Source organism: Gnatocerus cornutus, chromosome 5 (assembly GCF_029298725.1).
Source record: "Gnatocerus cornutus isolate USDA-ARS CGAHR chromosome 5, icGnaCorn1.1, whole genome shotgun sequence".
NCBI lineage: Eukaryota > Metazoa > Arthropoda > Insecta > Coleoptera > Tenebrionidae > Gnatocerus > Gnatocerus cornutus.
In genome coordinates, this window is record NC_142237.1 from 9906714 (window position 1) to 9920812 (window position 14099).

The 14099-nt window shown below is 38.5% G+C and overlaps 1 protein-coding gene across 20 annotated transcripts in view; it reads left to right on the forward strand.

The window, feature by feature from the left end:
* LOC148174301 (uncharacterized) overlaps positions 1-14099 on the forward strand; it is a 107508-nt gene that overhangs the window by 8269 nt on the left and 85140 nt on the right. For 17 of the 20 annotated variants that reach the window (XM_088037482.1, XM_088037483.1, XM_088037481.1 and 14 more), the window contains exon 2: positions 1392-4435. In XM_088037482.1, coding sequence (XP_087893608.1) covers positions 1426-4435 — 3010 coding nt within the window. In that variant the 5' untranslated portion in view covers positions 1392-1425. Of the gene's footprint in view, positions 1-721; positions 814-841; positions 989-1262; positions 1334-1391; positions 4436-14099 lie in introns of those variants that run through there. The other 3 variants (XM_088037464.1, XM_088037465.1, XM_088037466.1) reach the window with 3 other exon arrangements.

The following is a 14099-nucleotide window of genomic DNA, read 5'->3' on the forward strand; positions in this document are numbered from 1 at the left end:
GGCAAACCAATAGTTTATTTACATTTACATTACTGGTGAAACAGTGCCTGTCTTTCATCTGATTTATGTGCAAAGGCATTAAAATAAAAACCGCGAATAGGTATTGAACCACACAAGTTCCGAGAACGTGGCAAATTGACTTTATGATAATGATAAGATTGAATGGTAGTTTTATCAACGAAATTATTTAATTGTTTAATTGCATTGACCTCTAAAACAGTCATCTAAGCAACTGTGAATTTAAAGGGAGTTGAATAATTAAAGGTGATTGGCATGGGAACGATTTAAATCTTGCCCTGCACCGAGCTAATAATAAGAGTAATAAAAAATATTTCCAATTTCCTGCAGTGGCATGTCAAGCCACGTGTGTAAAAACCTCGCCATATGTCTATGTTTACTTGTACATTGTTTCGAAAATAAACTCTTCGTTTAATTGAACTTTTAAATTCGGAACAGCCCCACCCGGTGCATCTAATGAAAAATCCGCGGGGTCAGCGAGACTGAAGAGCGGAGAAATGTGAATCTCAGTTGCACCACGACAAGGAAGTCGGTGATGGCTAACAAGATCCAATAAACTGCGATCTCCTACGGCGTCACCTCGCCGGTCGGTGTCTGCAATCCGTTGCAAGTTCGCATAGGTGTAGATCTCGGGGTATGGTGATAAGGAGTGCGATTACAAAACGGTCAGGTGCTTATCACCGCTTTGCGTTCTCAGTTGGAAGTGAGCATTCATATGATCTGTTTCACCTAGTGTTTACCTCTTCGGCGACCAATTCTCGTCTCGGTGCCCTCAAGCAGCTGCAGTTTATAAAGGTATGCGTGACTCACGACGATTTGCTCTCCGTCTTCGCTCAGTAAACTTGAAATTCTTCCAATAACTGCATGTGCATGTGTGTGCAGAATATGTGCTGTATGGCGATTCGTTAACAAAGATCACAGAATCACAGTTAGGTGTTGTGCGCGGTTGTGATTTCCACGTCGATTTATGGTAATTTCCAATAGACAATATAAGAGACGAGGTATTAGGTGGGCGTCTTTGATTGATGAGCCGCTGATCTTTTATCACACTGTTTATTATGCAGACGCGCACTGTTTTTATTTACTTTGTATAAAGTGCGCTTCTCGGCTTATTAATTTTCACGCTTCTCAAATTAAGCAAGAAAATTGTTATTGATATCCGGCCTCACCTCCAATTCCATCTTCCTCATCACGTAGATACTGTTATCAGTGATAAGATAAAACGCGCAAATATCACCCGCCACACGGCATTTACTTAACAATTCCAATCGCAATTTAAACCTTTCGAAAACACAAACCACACCACGGAAATACGGTATTTAAACTAAGAGAAATTTTCCGCAACATATTGACTATTACCGCTTTTTTTCCAGGAGTTTCTCTTAATCATCCAATCAATCAGCCGAGATGACCTCATCGGTCAACTCAACAAATCAAGACGATGAACACGTCGACGTCAAAGAGAACAAAGCTGTGACGACGATTCACCGGATATACAGACAAGACTCGGAGGATCTTGTCCTACGCGATCCTACCAACAGAAGAAGTTTCATTAACAAATCCGCCTACGCCAAACTTCATCGGTCTTCGAGCGCGGGTACTAAACGGTACAGCGTGGACGGTCTGAAAGGACGCTTCGAAAATCTGGCGAGGCAGAATTCGCAAGAGCACACGAAGAAGGAACCGAAAGTGGAAACACCAGACGAAGCGACAGAAAAGTTCACTCCAGAGAGTTTCGGTTATCCCAAAACTGCGAAATTAGTACCGCCGTTGATCAAACCGAAACCTGCGATCCGAAAGCGGCCGCCAAAAGACGAGAATTCAAATGTGGTCAATCGGCGGTCGGAATTCATTGATGGGGATGAGATTCGTAGTGTACTTTTACAACCATCCGCATCTGAAGAAAGTGTAGATAAAATAGCCAAAGAATTGAATAATTTCACAATGGACGGGAAACCCAAAGAGAAGAAACGAAGTTTAAAGAAAATGTTCCTAGGGAGCTTCTTCGGAAAAGACAAAAAGAAGAAAGAAGAAGATCGATCTAAACAGAAACCGACTGACAATGTTTATTCCGACAATTTCAAAAACGAGTCCAACTTTACAAGACTGTCGCCGGCGCGACAGACAGTTCCAGCAAAAATAACCGACGACCCTTATGGTACAGTTAAGCCGCATGTTCTTAGGATGCAAGAGTACCACGAGCGAAAAATCAAAGAACTGGAGCAGGAGTACGCACAAATGCATGTGAATCGTTTTAACTCGATACGACAGAATTTCAATGAAGATCAGTCCGAAAACTACGTCCTTATAGACCCGAGAAAACCTACAATAACTGACTTTATTAGTGCTCCTGTCAATAAGTACATCGACACGAGTTCTTCGACGAGTGCGGAGTCTGATAAACCGAATGGTGTGGTTGCCCGTGACACACCTCCCAGAGCTCAAGAAACATACCAAAACATAACAGTTGTCACACCAAAGGCTGCGATTCCTATCAACACCGAACGCCCGTTGCCGAGTCCTTTCCAAAACAACAAAGACACTCCCAGGACTATTGAAAGGAATTTGGACAAGAGTGCAAGCAAAGATTATCCCGACAAAGGTACGATTAGTCCGAAGCAGGAAGAAACCTTTGGTCCCGTCTTTGACAACTTGGATTATGTTGTTAGACGCGAAGAACCGAAATCAGTTAATTCACGGCCATTAAGTTCTCCAAAACCGTTGTCTCTGGAGAGTACGAAGCTAAGATTACCACCAAATCGTGAAATTTATGAACCACAGCCTAGAGTCAAGTCTCCAATCCCTGCTAACAGAGTGAGTACCGACAAGATCATTGCAACGGAGCTGTTGAAAAACAGTACAAGGTCACCGACACCACCGAAGCGGACTGCTTCCAAATCTCCCGAAGAACTAGTGGCTGCAAAACCCCCGATGTCGCCGAAATCTCCTAAAAAACCAGAAAAACAGGAGCCTCATTTCGATAGGATTGTCACAAACGCAATGGTTCACGCTCCGCAACCTCAGCGTTCGCAGACTCCTCTGGGAAATCAGTCGTATAATCAAAACGTGTTATCTAATCCCCGAGCATCCACTCCTGTAGATTTGCGAATGTCCGTCTCGATGAAAATGTCGTCACCAAAGAAAGAGGATGTGAGAAAGAGCGTGGAAGAGTACTACTGGAAGCAGTTGAAGAAACTTAAAGAGGAGCAAGATCAGAAATTGTACGAGCTACAAATGAATGGGTACTACGAGGAACAAAACAGACTAAGACGTTCGAGGAGTTTGTCCCCGTCGTCGCAAAGAGCCGGAAGGCGAAGTTTGAGCTTACCCAGGGATGCGAGGGCGTCCAATTATGGTCAGTATGCTCCTCAACAAGCTATTCCTGAAGATCATGCGCTTACTGTGACGGATGGACACGGCGGCCGACACTTTATTTACGATGAGAATTTTGTCCGAAACAACCCCGAGCGAAGGAGTGTTGACAGTATGCAAAGACCTATTTTCCGACGAGGAAGTCTCACGAAACAGGAGATTTATGATTCGACACCTTACAATAAAAGGGTGAGCTTTTCAAGTTCTCAATCTGCACAACAAGCTTGGCCTACCAGAAATGGGTACACTCCGAAACCGCCGCAAAGAAGAGTGGATCGTGTGGACTCGGATTTCGACGATGAGGTTTTTATTCAATCACCAGATCATATTTATGGTACTAGGTACGGTGGTCCGAAGGAACCTCTCTATAGTAATCGGGTTCTGGAGCAATTCAGGGCACAAAATTACGATGTTCCACGCCAGCTTCATCAAATCTATGGTCAAGTACCACCTCAAATGGGTGTCCGACGGTTGTCCATGGACTCTTTGTCTCGACAGCAAGATATCTACGGCACCAGACCTCCGCAAGTGGTCCGCAGAATATCCAATCTTTCTCAGTACGACGAGTACGGTCGTAACAACCTCCAAAGATATCCCAACAATCCTCAGATGCCTCTACAACGCGACCCCGTCTATTCATCTCGTCAGAGCATGACCGACAGTACTTATGGTCAAAAGCAAGTCACCATGAGAAACAAATACGCGGATTTTAACGGCCAAATTCACGATGTACCTCAAAGTGGGACAATAATGGGTCAACTACAGACAGCTCCGATGGTACCACCACGCCAACCTGACAGTTTCGCTCGCGGTTCGCGTTTAACGGCAAGTGCCAACGATATCGGTAAACGTCACGCAGATTCGCGCTACGTTTATGACACGAATTACAATCACAGAGTGGAGAATAATTACGAAAATCGACCGTTGCCGCCTCTACCACGACAATCTATGCGAAATGCACAAATTTCCGACACTGAGAGCGGCTCGGATATTAGCGAGATCCAGAGGATCATGCGTACGAAAACCAAAAAAAGAGGCTTCTTCGGTAAGTAACGGGGTTTTGGATGGTTCGAGGAAGAAGCTCGTGATATCTTACGTAACGGAAAATATGAACTTTGGTTTATTACATCTAACATTAATATGTGCCATTTGGTTTTAATGTGCAATAGCGACAAGGTTTCTTCCTCGAATTCACAAATCTTGAATTGAAGTTGCTATTTTTAAGTTGTGTTGTCTTTAGGACCTTTTTACAAGTATATAATACTTACTATGTTCTACTTAAGAATTTTTATGTATTGTAAGTACTTAGATTTGTAAATAAAATTTTTATCAAAAGTACTGGCGTATTACTGTCTTATCACCTTGAATAGCTCCCTTCAATTCTCGATTTTGTGACAAGGACTATCAAGCGACTGATTGATAGCATCTAAAAACTAAACTAATAAATACTTCAAGTAGGTAGATAGTGCCGACAAATTCATGTTTGTAACTGAGCGGTTTCAAAAACTATAAAACTTCGTTTAAATGTAAATAAACCGCTAAGCAAATGACGATTTGAGATAAACATTGTAACGTTCAGTTACTGCATTGTAAATGCACGCTGTGCAACACTTTTGAACTATTAAGATGAGCGGAAATTATAGCTATTACGCCCACGACCGGGGAAATTTGTATAATATGTATAAAGACAACGTTAGATGACACTAAAACAGTAACAGTTTATAACGTGGAATTTCAGGAAACCCATTATGCATTTGGAAGTTATTTTTGCTTTCTTTTTTGTTTAAATTTTTCTTAGAAAAGAACTCAAATTATTGTAGGTTTTTCGGACTGTCGAACTTTGGAACATATTTTTTGTATTTGGCAGTAATCAAACGTAAGAATTTGTTTGTTTATGAAACGTTTTTTATAAAATAAAACGCAAATGCATCAAGTTTTATTGAGCGTCTGAGAGCCTCATTCTTTTATTTGTTGTGTATACCAATATAACGCAATGTGGATGATGGAACAAGAAACAAGATAAAGAATGGATGATTGAAATATTAAATTCTAAGTGAATATAAAATTGCAAAATGCAAATTAATTTTAAACAATTTTGTAATATTGTACCTCACGATAAACACGAAAGAAAAGCTTTCTAAAACCAAAGCAGAAAAATCGTGAACTGGCCAAAGAAGATCAACTTCTCCATTTTGGCCTTGCGACCCCTCCAGCTCTTTAACGGGTCCCGGTGCTTTGAGAGCCACTGATCTAACATAACCGGATGATGTAATTGTTTGGTGTGCCTATAGCATGTGCCCGGAGTTGGATTTCATGGAACAATTTTAGACACGTAACTTGGTACAATGCCTCCGAGTCGTTACACCATAAACTCGTATTTCATAAAATGACTAGACTGTTCATGTATTTCGCTTCATTTTTAAAGCGAAATCGACTATCCGAACTTTACATACGCCAAAATTTACGACGCTCATCGAAGATAAAAGTTTGCATTCATTAAAAAAGGTGGATACGCCCAACGTTTTGATGTCTTATTGTGTTTAAAATTCGAAACGTTGTACAAGTTATGCAACCAAATATTCACGCGATCTATTTTCCTGCACACTAGAAGAGTCGAGCTTTCATTTCACCGTTCCTTTCCGAAGAGGAGAATGGAAATAAAAATGATTAAATTAGGCAAATTGCGTAATTTTCCTCTTATTTTCGCACGTCCCATTGAATTTTTCAAGCCTCGCTTTTTGTTCTATCGTTTTAAGTTAAAGGGGAGCGATTAATGAATAAAATGGCTATCATAAAATACCCTTCTATGATCGCATTATCCGGTATAGAAGCAATTCCATGAGCGTGATAAAGCCAACGAAGGAATTAAAACAATATTTCAGTCTGAAAGTCTCATTTTCATGTTCTTGCCCCTGTTACCCATTCGATTACAGTTCGTCGTTTCTCCTGTTCTTATTTGAACACGATTTGGTTCTGCTGTTTGTGGAGCAGGTGTTTTAACATTTTCAGTTTTTTATTGGGGAATAGTTGGAAAAGAACTATGATCGTTCCCAGTCAACACAATACGAGTTGGGCGTGTGGATGCAACTGGGTGTTGCTCGCAGGAGTCCTGAAAGCGCGTCCTGCTTTATCCCGGGCAAAGGGCGTGATGGTAGGGCGTTCACCCCTTAAGTTCCAAGTGATTCCGCTAGCTGACAGCAGCGCTCCTATCGATTATCCTTGCAGTTACGTCATTCGGATGCTGTAATCTAGTAGGTGGCTGCATCGGTGCCTGTTCTCGCTCTCGGCCTACTGTGACTTACAACGGACTACCGTACGGCCTAAGATCCGACCTAATAATTAATGAACCTAACTGTGCTAATAATCCGTGTTTCCTAATCTATTCTGACTTATTTACTATCTATTACTAATAATCGTAACACTGTGTTTTGATTATTAATATTAAACCTACACTTGGGCCCCCGATCCGCGTAAGTATCACCCATTTCACACTTCTTGACCAGGCGGGACTTCGGACCATGGACACTTTTTACCTTTTCTTATAATGTTTTCAAATTTGCAGGCCTAAACGCCCACATGTGGCCGCTATTGATTCTGTCAGGGACACGTGCCCTTCCTTCTCAAACACAAAGGGAAAGACACTCTTAGGTTGATCTGTCATGACACCCACACTTTTCCTCGAGCGGTTCTTGATTTGCATTATCACACCGAGAGGTGCTTTACCAAATTAGCACCCAGACAATTGGCTGGACGGTACGTGACTGCCAGAAAAAATCGATAACATGAGGTCTTTGTGGAGGAACAACAAAAGACAATCAGTCTTCTCCCCTCGCAGACCAACACACCACAAAAAAGAGAAGAAAATCATTGCTACATCTGCAGCAAAAGTGCTTTTTCCACCGACCGCCCAGCCCACGCTCTAACGACATTTCAAAAATAAATTTTTTGTAAAAAACAACATTGTTTAAATTTACACAGAGAAGCTCCACGAAAGCCTCATGCCGATCATTTCTGCCCACGAAACAAAAACGTTTTATTTTGTTGGTAATTAACGACTTCGGTGACGTCTTTCTCGATGTCCCTCCGCGTTTTCGGGCACTGTGACCCATTTCCACCAATTTAACATTTAATGGAAACAATTACGTTGACAGTGACGTACGAGGTCCTAGTTTTTATTATTAACTATTCAATTTCGGCCGATGAGATCGTCGAGATTTATTTCCAAAAGTCAGACTTCCCCATACCATGAATTAATTCCACCCGTATCGAGTTTTTTTCCATTATCTTCGCCCCTTTCACTGGAAAGCGTCTTTAAGAAATTTCTTCCTACACTTTAATTAAGAAAGATCGACCCGAGTTTAGCTATTAAGATGCCATTATCCTTTATTCCAGCAGAAACGCTAATTAACAAAAGCGTTGGCTGTTTGTCGGTGTAAGAAACCTGTTAAAACGATGGCGAGTGTAGCGAATTGACCAGAGAGTAGTAGACAGTGCGAATATGTTGATACGGTGGAAGAATAAAGACAAGGACAAAGAAAAGTGCGACAAGTCTTCGAACCAGAAGCAGAGCTCCAGTTCCAAGAAGAAGAGGAAGTTCGGAAGAGATGGAGGTAATTTTATGTTTTTGTGGTAGAAAGCGCAAGGCACTGTTGCTTCCATTGCGAATTATCACCAACAGTAAGTTATTTCCGCAATTAATTAGCAATCGATTTGACTGGGAAGTCAATTAATCACAGAGATGTTAAACGCGACAGAAATTTTTAAATGGAATTAACAGCGCCATCTGCGAAAATTGCCGATGCGACGCCAAATATTTACTTTCTTTCCATCAAAAAGAATAATAAATAAATGTCTGTTCGTGCCCACCGTCGAAAAAGCTTTTCGTAATGGATTATTAAAAGCCTTCGCCGGATCACCTTAAATTTTATACGGATATCCAATAAAAAACTAAATTTGCGGGATGATGGATTTATAGGCACCGCCGTGTGTACTTTGGCTTTTTCCAAAAATTACGTGATGGATAAGACGGTTGTTGTGGAGTTATAAACAGATAAAGACGGCAAACCACTCCTGCCGACAAATTAGACAACTTCGCAGTTTCAGAGTTTCCTTACAACTTTCCCCCTTGTTTATAGTTTTTCTTTTAATCGTTAGACTAACGTATTATTTGCGTCCGGACTTTTTACTTTTTCTCATTCTCTGGACAATGATAAAGTTTGATTGCTATATACTTACTTAAAAAACAAATTGCCTACCTACAACTGAGGCACACATTCTAATTAACCTCCATCAAGCGGCTCCATTAACTTTATGACTTTCTTTAGGGGCATAAATCACAGGCGACATCAACCGCATTTGATTGTTTCAACTCTTCAAATTAATCTTCTCTTCAGTTGCTTTCATCACGTACGATCCTCCGTGTTGCATTAAATATTACAACGGCGCTAACATCCCAAATTTCCAACAGATGTTGTAACGTCCAATTTTAAGAAGAATTATGAGTCGAATCGAACACGTCGCGTCTAAGCACGGAACAATTTCAAATTGAAAATCCTGGGAAAATATACAGTCTAGACTCCGGAGGGCGTGATCCGAGTGACGCCGGGATTTTTCATTCAATTGTGTTGGTATAAATTTATTTTTCTTTCGGTTTGGAATACCGTTACAATTAACATTCATTTGAAATTTACAAGTAAAAAGATCCGTTTCTATCAGCCACCGGATCTATTCATCATTCTTAAACTAAAAGCGCCGTCTACTCGCATTTAAATTGGAGATTAAAAGTACTCGTCGGCGTCGACACCTCGCAATTAAAGGAAAAACGAAGGGAATTTGAATTTTCTAGATCCAATAGTTGTGTGCCAAAGATTATTTCCGTTATGGAGCGCTTATATTAAAAAGCAGGGGCGTGGATCCCTCCTCCTTTTTTACATCCCTAGATGTCTATATCTGTTTACCGTTAAAAATATCTTTGACATTTCGGGGGCTACATCTATCATCTGAATTCCTCGTATCCACACCTACGCACTGTCTGTTTCTATCCGGAATAATGTGTAAAAATTGTCACATAATTTTAACAGAATGGTAGACTTGTTACCATTTTGATCATGATTGATCGAAGGTTTTTATAACAGAATCTTATTTTGTGATGGGATATAAAAATGTAATAAATCACTGTAATAAAACCGAGTTACTAACTCTAATTACAAATTAATCTGTTCTCTTTTATTTAATACTTCCTCTTCAGATTAATTCTATTCATTATCTGCTCTTCTTCTTGGATCGCCGCATTTGTCAGCAGAATTTGGATTCACACAATGATCGTTTGGTCTTTGTTAAAATGAAAAATTGTTAAATGGTTATGGAAGCATTCTTTCAAAGTTTTTAATTACTGCACCGACGTTACAACGTATTTTAATTTTTGCTTTGGCGTAGACGTAATACATTAGTCATAAACTTTTTGTATAATGTGCAGTTTGGGATTTGTTACCTCTCAGTGTAGTCTTTTAGACATTTTTAAGTATATAGGAGACATTACAAATTACCGAGGTTTTTAGGCACAGGGGAACAACTTTTGAAATTATTAATACGAAAAACGACGCACAACTTAAAAAACTTAACTTTTTGCCCTAAAATTTCTTTATTGCATACCACATCGATTTCAAACGAAAGAATTCGTTGAAATAGAATAATTATGAAAATCAGAATAAGGCGAATTATAATGTGCCGAACGCGGTCGCTTATATGTTCCATAATACCCTTGCTATACAGGGTGAACCTGAATAAAGTGCAATGTTTTTAACCCCAATATCAGACAACGCATTTTGATTGGCCCTTTTGAGGGCTTTATTTCTTTCAAACAAACTTTTCGCAATACCCAATTTTTGATGTGTTCTGATTTTAAAATTAGTAATTAAGTGAAAGTTAAACAAATCCGATTCTTTTTTACAGTCTTTGGGAAACAGTGGTTAAATTCACTTCTATAAGCGTCAAATAACGGGTAATTCGGGGGGTTTGCCCCATTCGAATTTTGATTTTTTTTGCAGAATCAATATCCACATCATAGCTATGTGTGATATTGTGGTTAAAATCTTTGCACTTTATTTGGGTTTACCTTGTATAATATACGATTATGTACGAAATCATTGTATGACATGTTCGATTGCCCTCAATAGATTTTTTTAGAAGTGATAAGTACAATAATTGTTGGCCGTGACATTAATTTTGTCGGCTTTGATAACTGGAATGTCTCTGATGATAAGGAATCTCTAACCCCTTTACATAATATGGCCGTAAAAGGGATAATTTTACATGTGCGGAACTGCTCTTACATCCGTGTTGCGTACTATACTTTTTCTACGTCATCCTTTTTTATTTTGTCACTACTAATTGTGAAAATACGAATATTACGGAAATAAAATTAAATAAAATAGGAGTAATATTTATGTTTCTTAGTAGAATTTATTGTAGTAGAAAAGATATTTGACTGTCAAATGTCAAAGCATTACTACAGTCGCGGGAAAATTATATATATATATATATATTTTAACTAAAATTTCCAAAATGTTAGATGACGTCCAAAATAATTTAGATTTAGCGCGACTGGTTAAAATTCTAATTAAAAAATGAATTAATATGGTTGATAATTCAATACTTTTGAAAGTAAATTTACAAAAATATTTTTTTTATAAATATAAAAATATGAATGTTGCGTTTATATATTTGTTCATAACGAGAATAGAGAAAATATTAAATATTTAGAAAAAATAAACAATACAGTCACGACCAAATCTTTTTGGATATCATTTTATTGACATTTTAAAAATTTTAGTTCAATTTATGCATTACAGTTAATTTGACGTGCAAATCTAAATCTTGTCAAAAGTGACAGTAATAATGAAATACATAAAAGATGCTTTTACACTTTATGACAATTAAATGACTTTGATGTCTTTGGCCCCAACTGTATAAAACCAAATGTTGTAAGCTGTAGTGAAAATGTTTTAAAAGTATCTTCGTAAATTATTTAAAGTTCAAAGGATTTAGAAAACCGAAACGAAAAAAGAAAACGGAAAGAATTAGAAAAACCAAAGGGATAAAGCACTTACAAAATTAAATATGTAGTACAATGAATTAAGTAAGAAAATCGAAAGTTCCAAGTGCTCCAGGATTTGTTCATGTTTTATTTAAGGCTGATTTGCACATAATTTAATTGAAATTAAGTGAATCTCGCCTTCAATTTGACGATTGATGACAATTGATTGGCGGAAAAGCGAACACCTGGCACTTTAAGGTGGCATTAAAAACGTGAATTAAAGATTTAATTTAGCTCAATGCTTCATTCATTGGAGGATTTACGTGGATCTTCTAGTTTTTTTGGATATTTTGCTCCTTAAAAACTTTACTATTACACTGGTTTATTGGTGTAATATTTGGCATTGCCCGTAGGATTTTCTAGCCAGAACTGCAGTTCTACTCCTGACGTAAAACCACAATTTATCAATTTTTACACAAAAGCACATTCTCATAAAACGAATTTATATTTGAGGAAGAATGTAGTTTTATTACCCCTGACTAATTATTAATTTTTAGTAGTAAATTAGTTTTGCAACTACTATTTTACTACCAAAAAAAAAATGACTTGCTGCTAGCATAAATCAACATAAATATAAATATTTTCAAACTCAAGTTTTTGTTTATGTAGCTGTTGTACGTTTAAAGGGTTGTAACTTCCCCTTATTTAAATGTTTTGAACTCTTTTTCCCTTGCATTGCATTTTTGCCGGTATAAAAAATGTAAGACGCCATACATCCCCTTGGGAGAACTTAAAATATTTATTTGCCCTATATCCTTTTTCTTTTCCTCTCCGTTTCTCGCTAATCCCGCTCGTCTTTTATTTATTGCCGATTTTTTGGTCCACAAAATTGTCCGGCAAACTGGAATAGCCTTTAGTCAGTATATGCGTATTTTGTTCATTGAGCGTGAAACCGCCAATCCTCGCTCGAATTGATAATCATCCTGACACGTGCTCTCGCAGGATCACTGACAAATGGGATAACTGCCTTAAGGAGAAGCAAATTACTCTTTACACAAGTTGACGTTATAATTATGTTAATCGTGGGGTGGAATTAGATGTTATTGATTCCGACGATACGAACGATAACTTTTGGATATTATCAACCGAAGCGAAGGTGTGAATTACGCTTCAACCTTCCTTCTATTATTAATAGGATCTGGGGAATTCTGAAAGGATCAGTCTTGTGTTCGGATGTTTAGTAGATTCATTATTGAGGATTTCGCAAAAGTCTGCTATAATTCCAAAATTGTTGAGGGATTAGTTTGTAATCGAAAAAATTGATGCTCTGGGGTCGTTCCACGCTCCTTTTGTTTCCCAGATTCTTGTGAAAGAGTTTTGAGATGACAAGAGTCGAAAAGGGAGTATCGGCCCGCACGTTGTATATTACATGACCGTTCGTAACCCAGTTAGTGTATCCAGGTATGTTCAAAGGCGGCTTGGCATGCGCGAGGCCGACAACCTTCACATCGCGGGAGGCTGCGGATTGCCTACTACAGTGTAGTAACAACAGGTTACCACTTAACTCGTGCACCACTCTTTGTCCTCCGTTAATAATCCGTGGTGATTTAATTAATTCTCGATTTTCATAGGTGCTAATCCGGATTTAGACGGTTAACTAAATTGTGTTTCCGTCTGTTTGGTTGTCATTAGTGATTCATGTTAAAGATATAGTGATTGTGAAAAGTTTTCCCGGCGCCTCCACCATTTTTTAAAAGTGATTTTTTAAATCTAATGAATCAATAAACCCGTGAGAAAAAATGTTTGTTTGGAGACACTGCGTGTCCTTAGAAGGTAAGTGGGACGCGAGTTTCATTAAATACAAATGAGCCGTTGTGTTTCTTTTTGAACGGCAAAGATAAAAAGCGGAAGTTCATTGTTTATTTATCGCTTGCATTTTTTAAAAAGCATTTTTCTTCATACTTCAATTTCGTAATGGCTGTGGGTGGATTAGGTTTTCGCGGACATTGAAATATTGTTTAAATTTTCAAAGCGATCGATTATAGAGAAAAAACCTTCAGACAGGTTGGAACCGGTGATTAATTATTGATGAGTAGAAGTGCTATCAAAGTGTTGGCGGTAATTTTCCGATTCTGATCTAAATCTAATCATTTCCTGCCGACAATCAAATCACTAACCAACGTGTCGTGTTCAATATCTCCAGGTAACATCCAATTGTAAGAGACAAATAATACTCCATTTGGAAAGTTTACGGTGAAGAGTGGTTCTGTTCAGCTGCACAATTTGAAACAATTAGTTTGAGTACCTAGGAAATTTGATAACAGTTTTTCCTCCCGTCTAAAGTGCGGTTCCAACTTCTGTAAACATAATCCGAGGATAGATAATACCGAGTTTAGATTAACAAAGTTGGAGAACGACTTTGTCTTTAAAACTTGCAGCTCTCTAAAACCTCCACTCTAACATATCATTAGTGCAGAATATGGCACGAATTGATCGAACGAGGTGCAAAAATTCTTCTCAAGTTGTTGACCGAACAAATTATTAGGACGAGCGCACAAAAAGCACTCCAACACAGAAGGGCTCGGCGTAATTACTCAGCTAACGTATTACACAAGGGAATGAGAGAAAAAATGAAATACACTTTTTTTCTTTTCGCCATAAGACTGGAGAACGA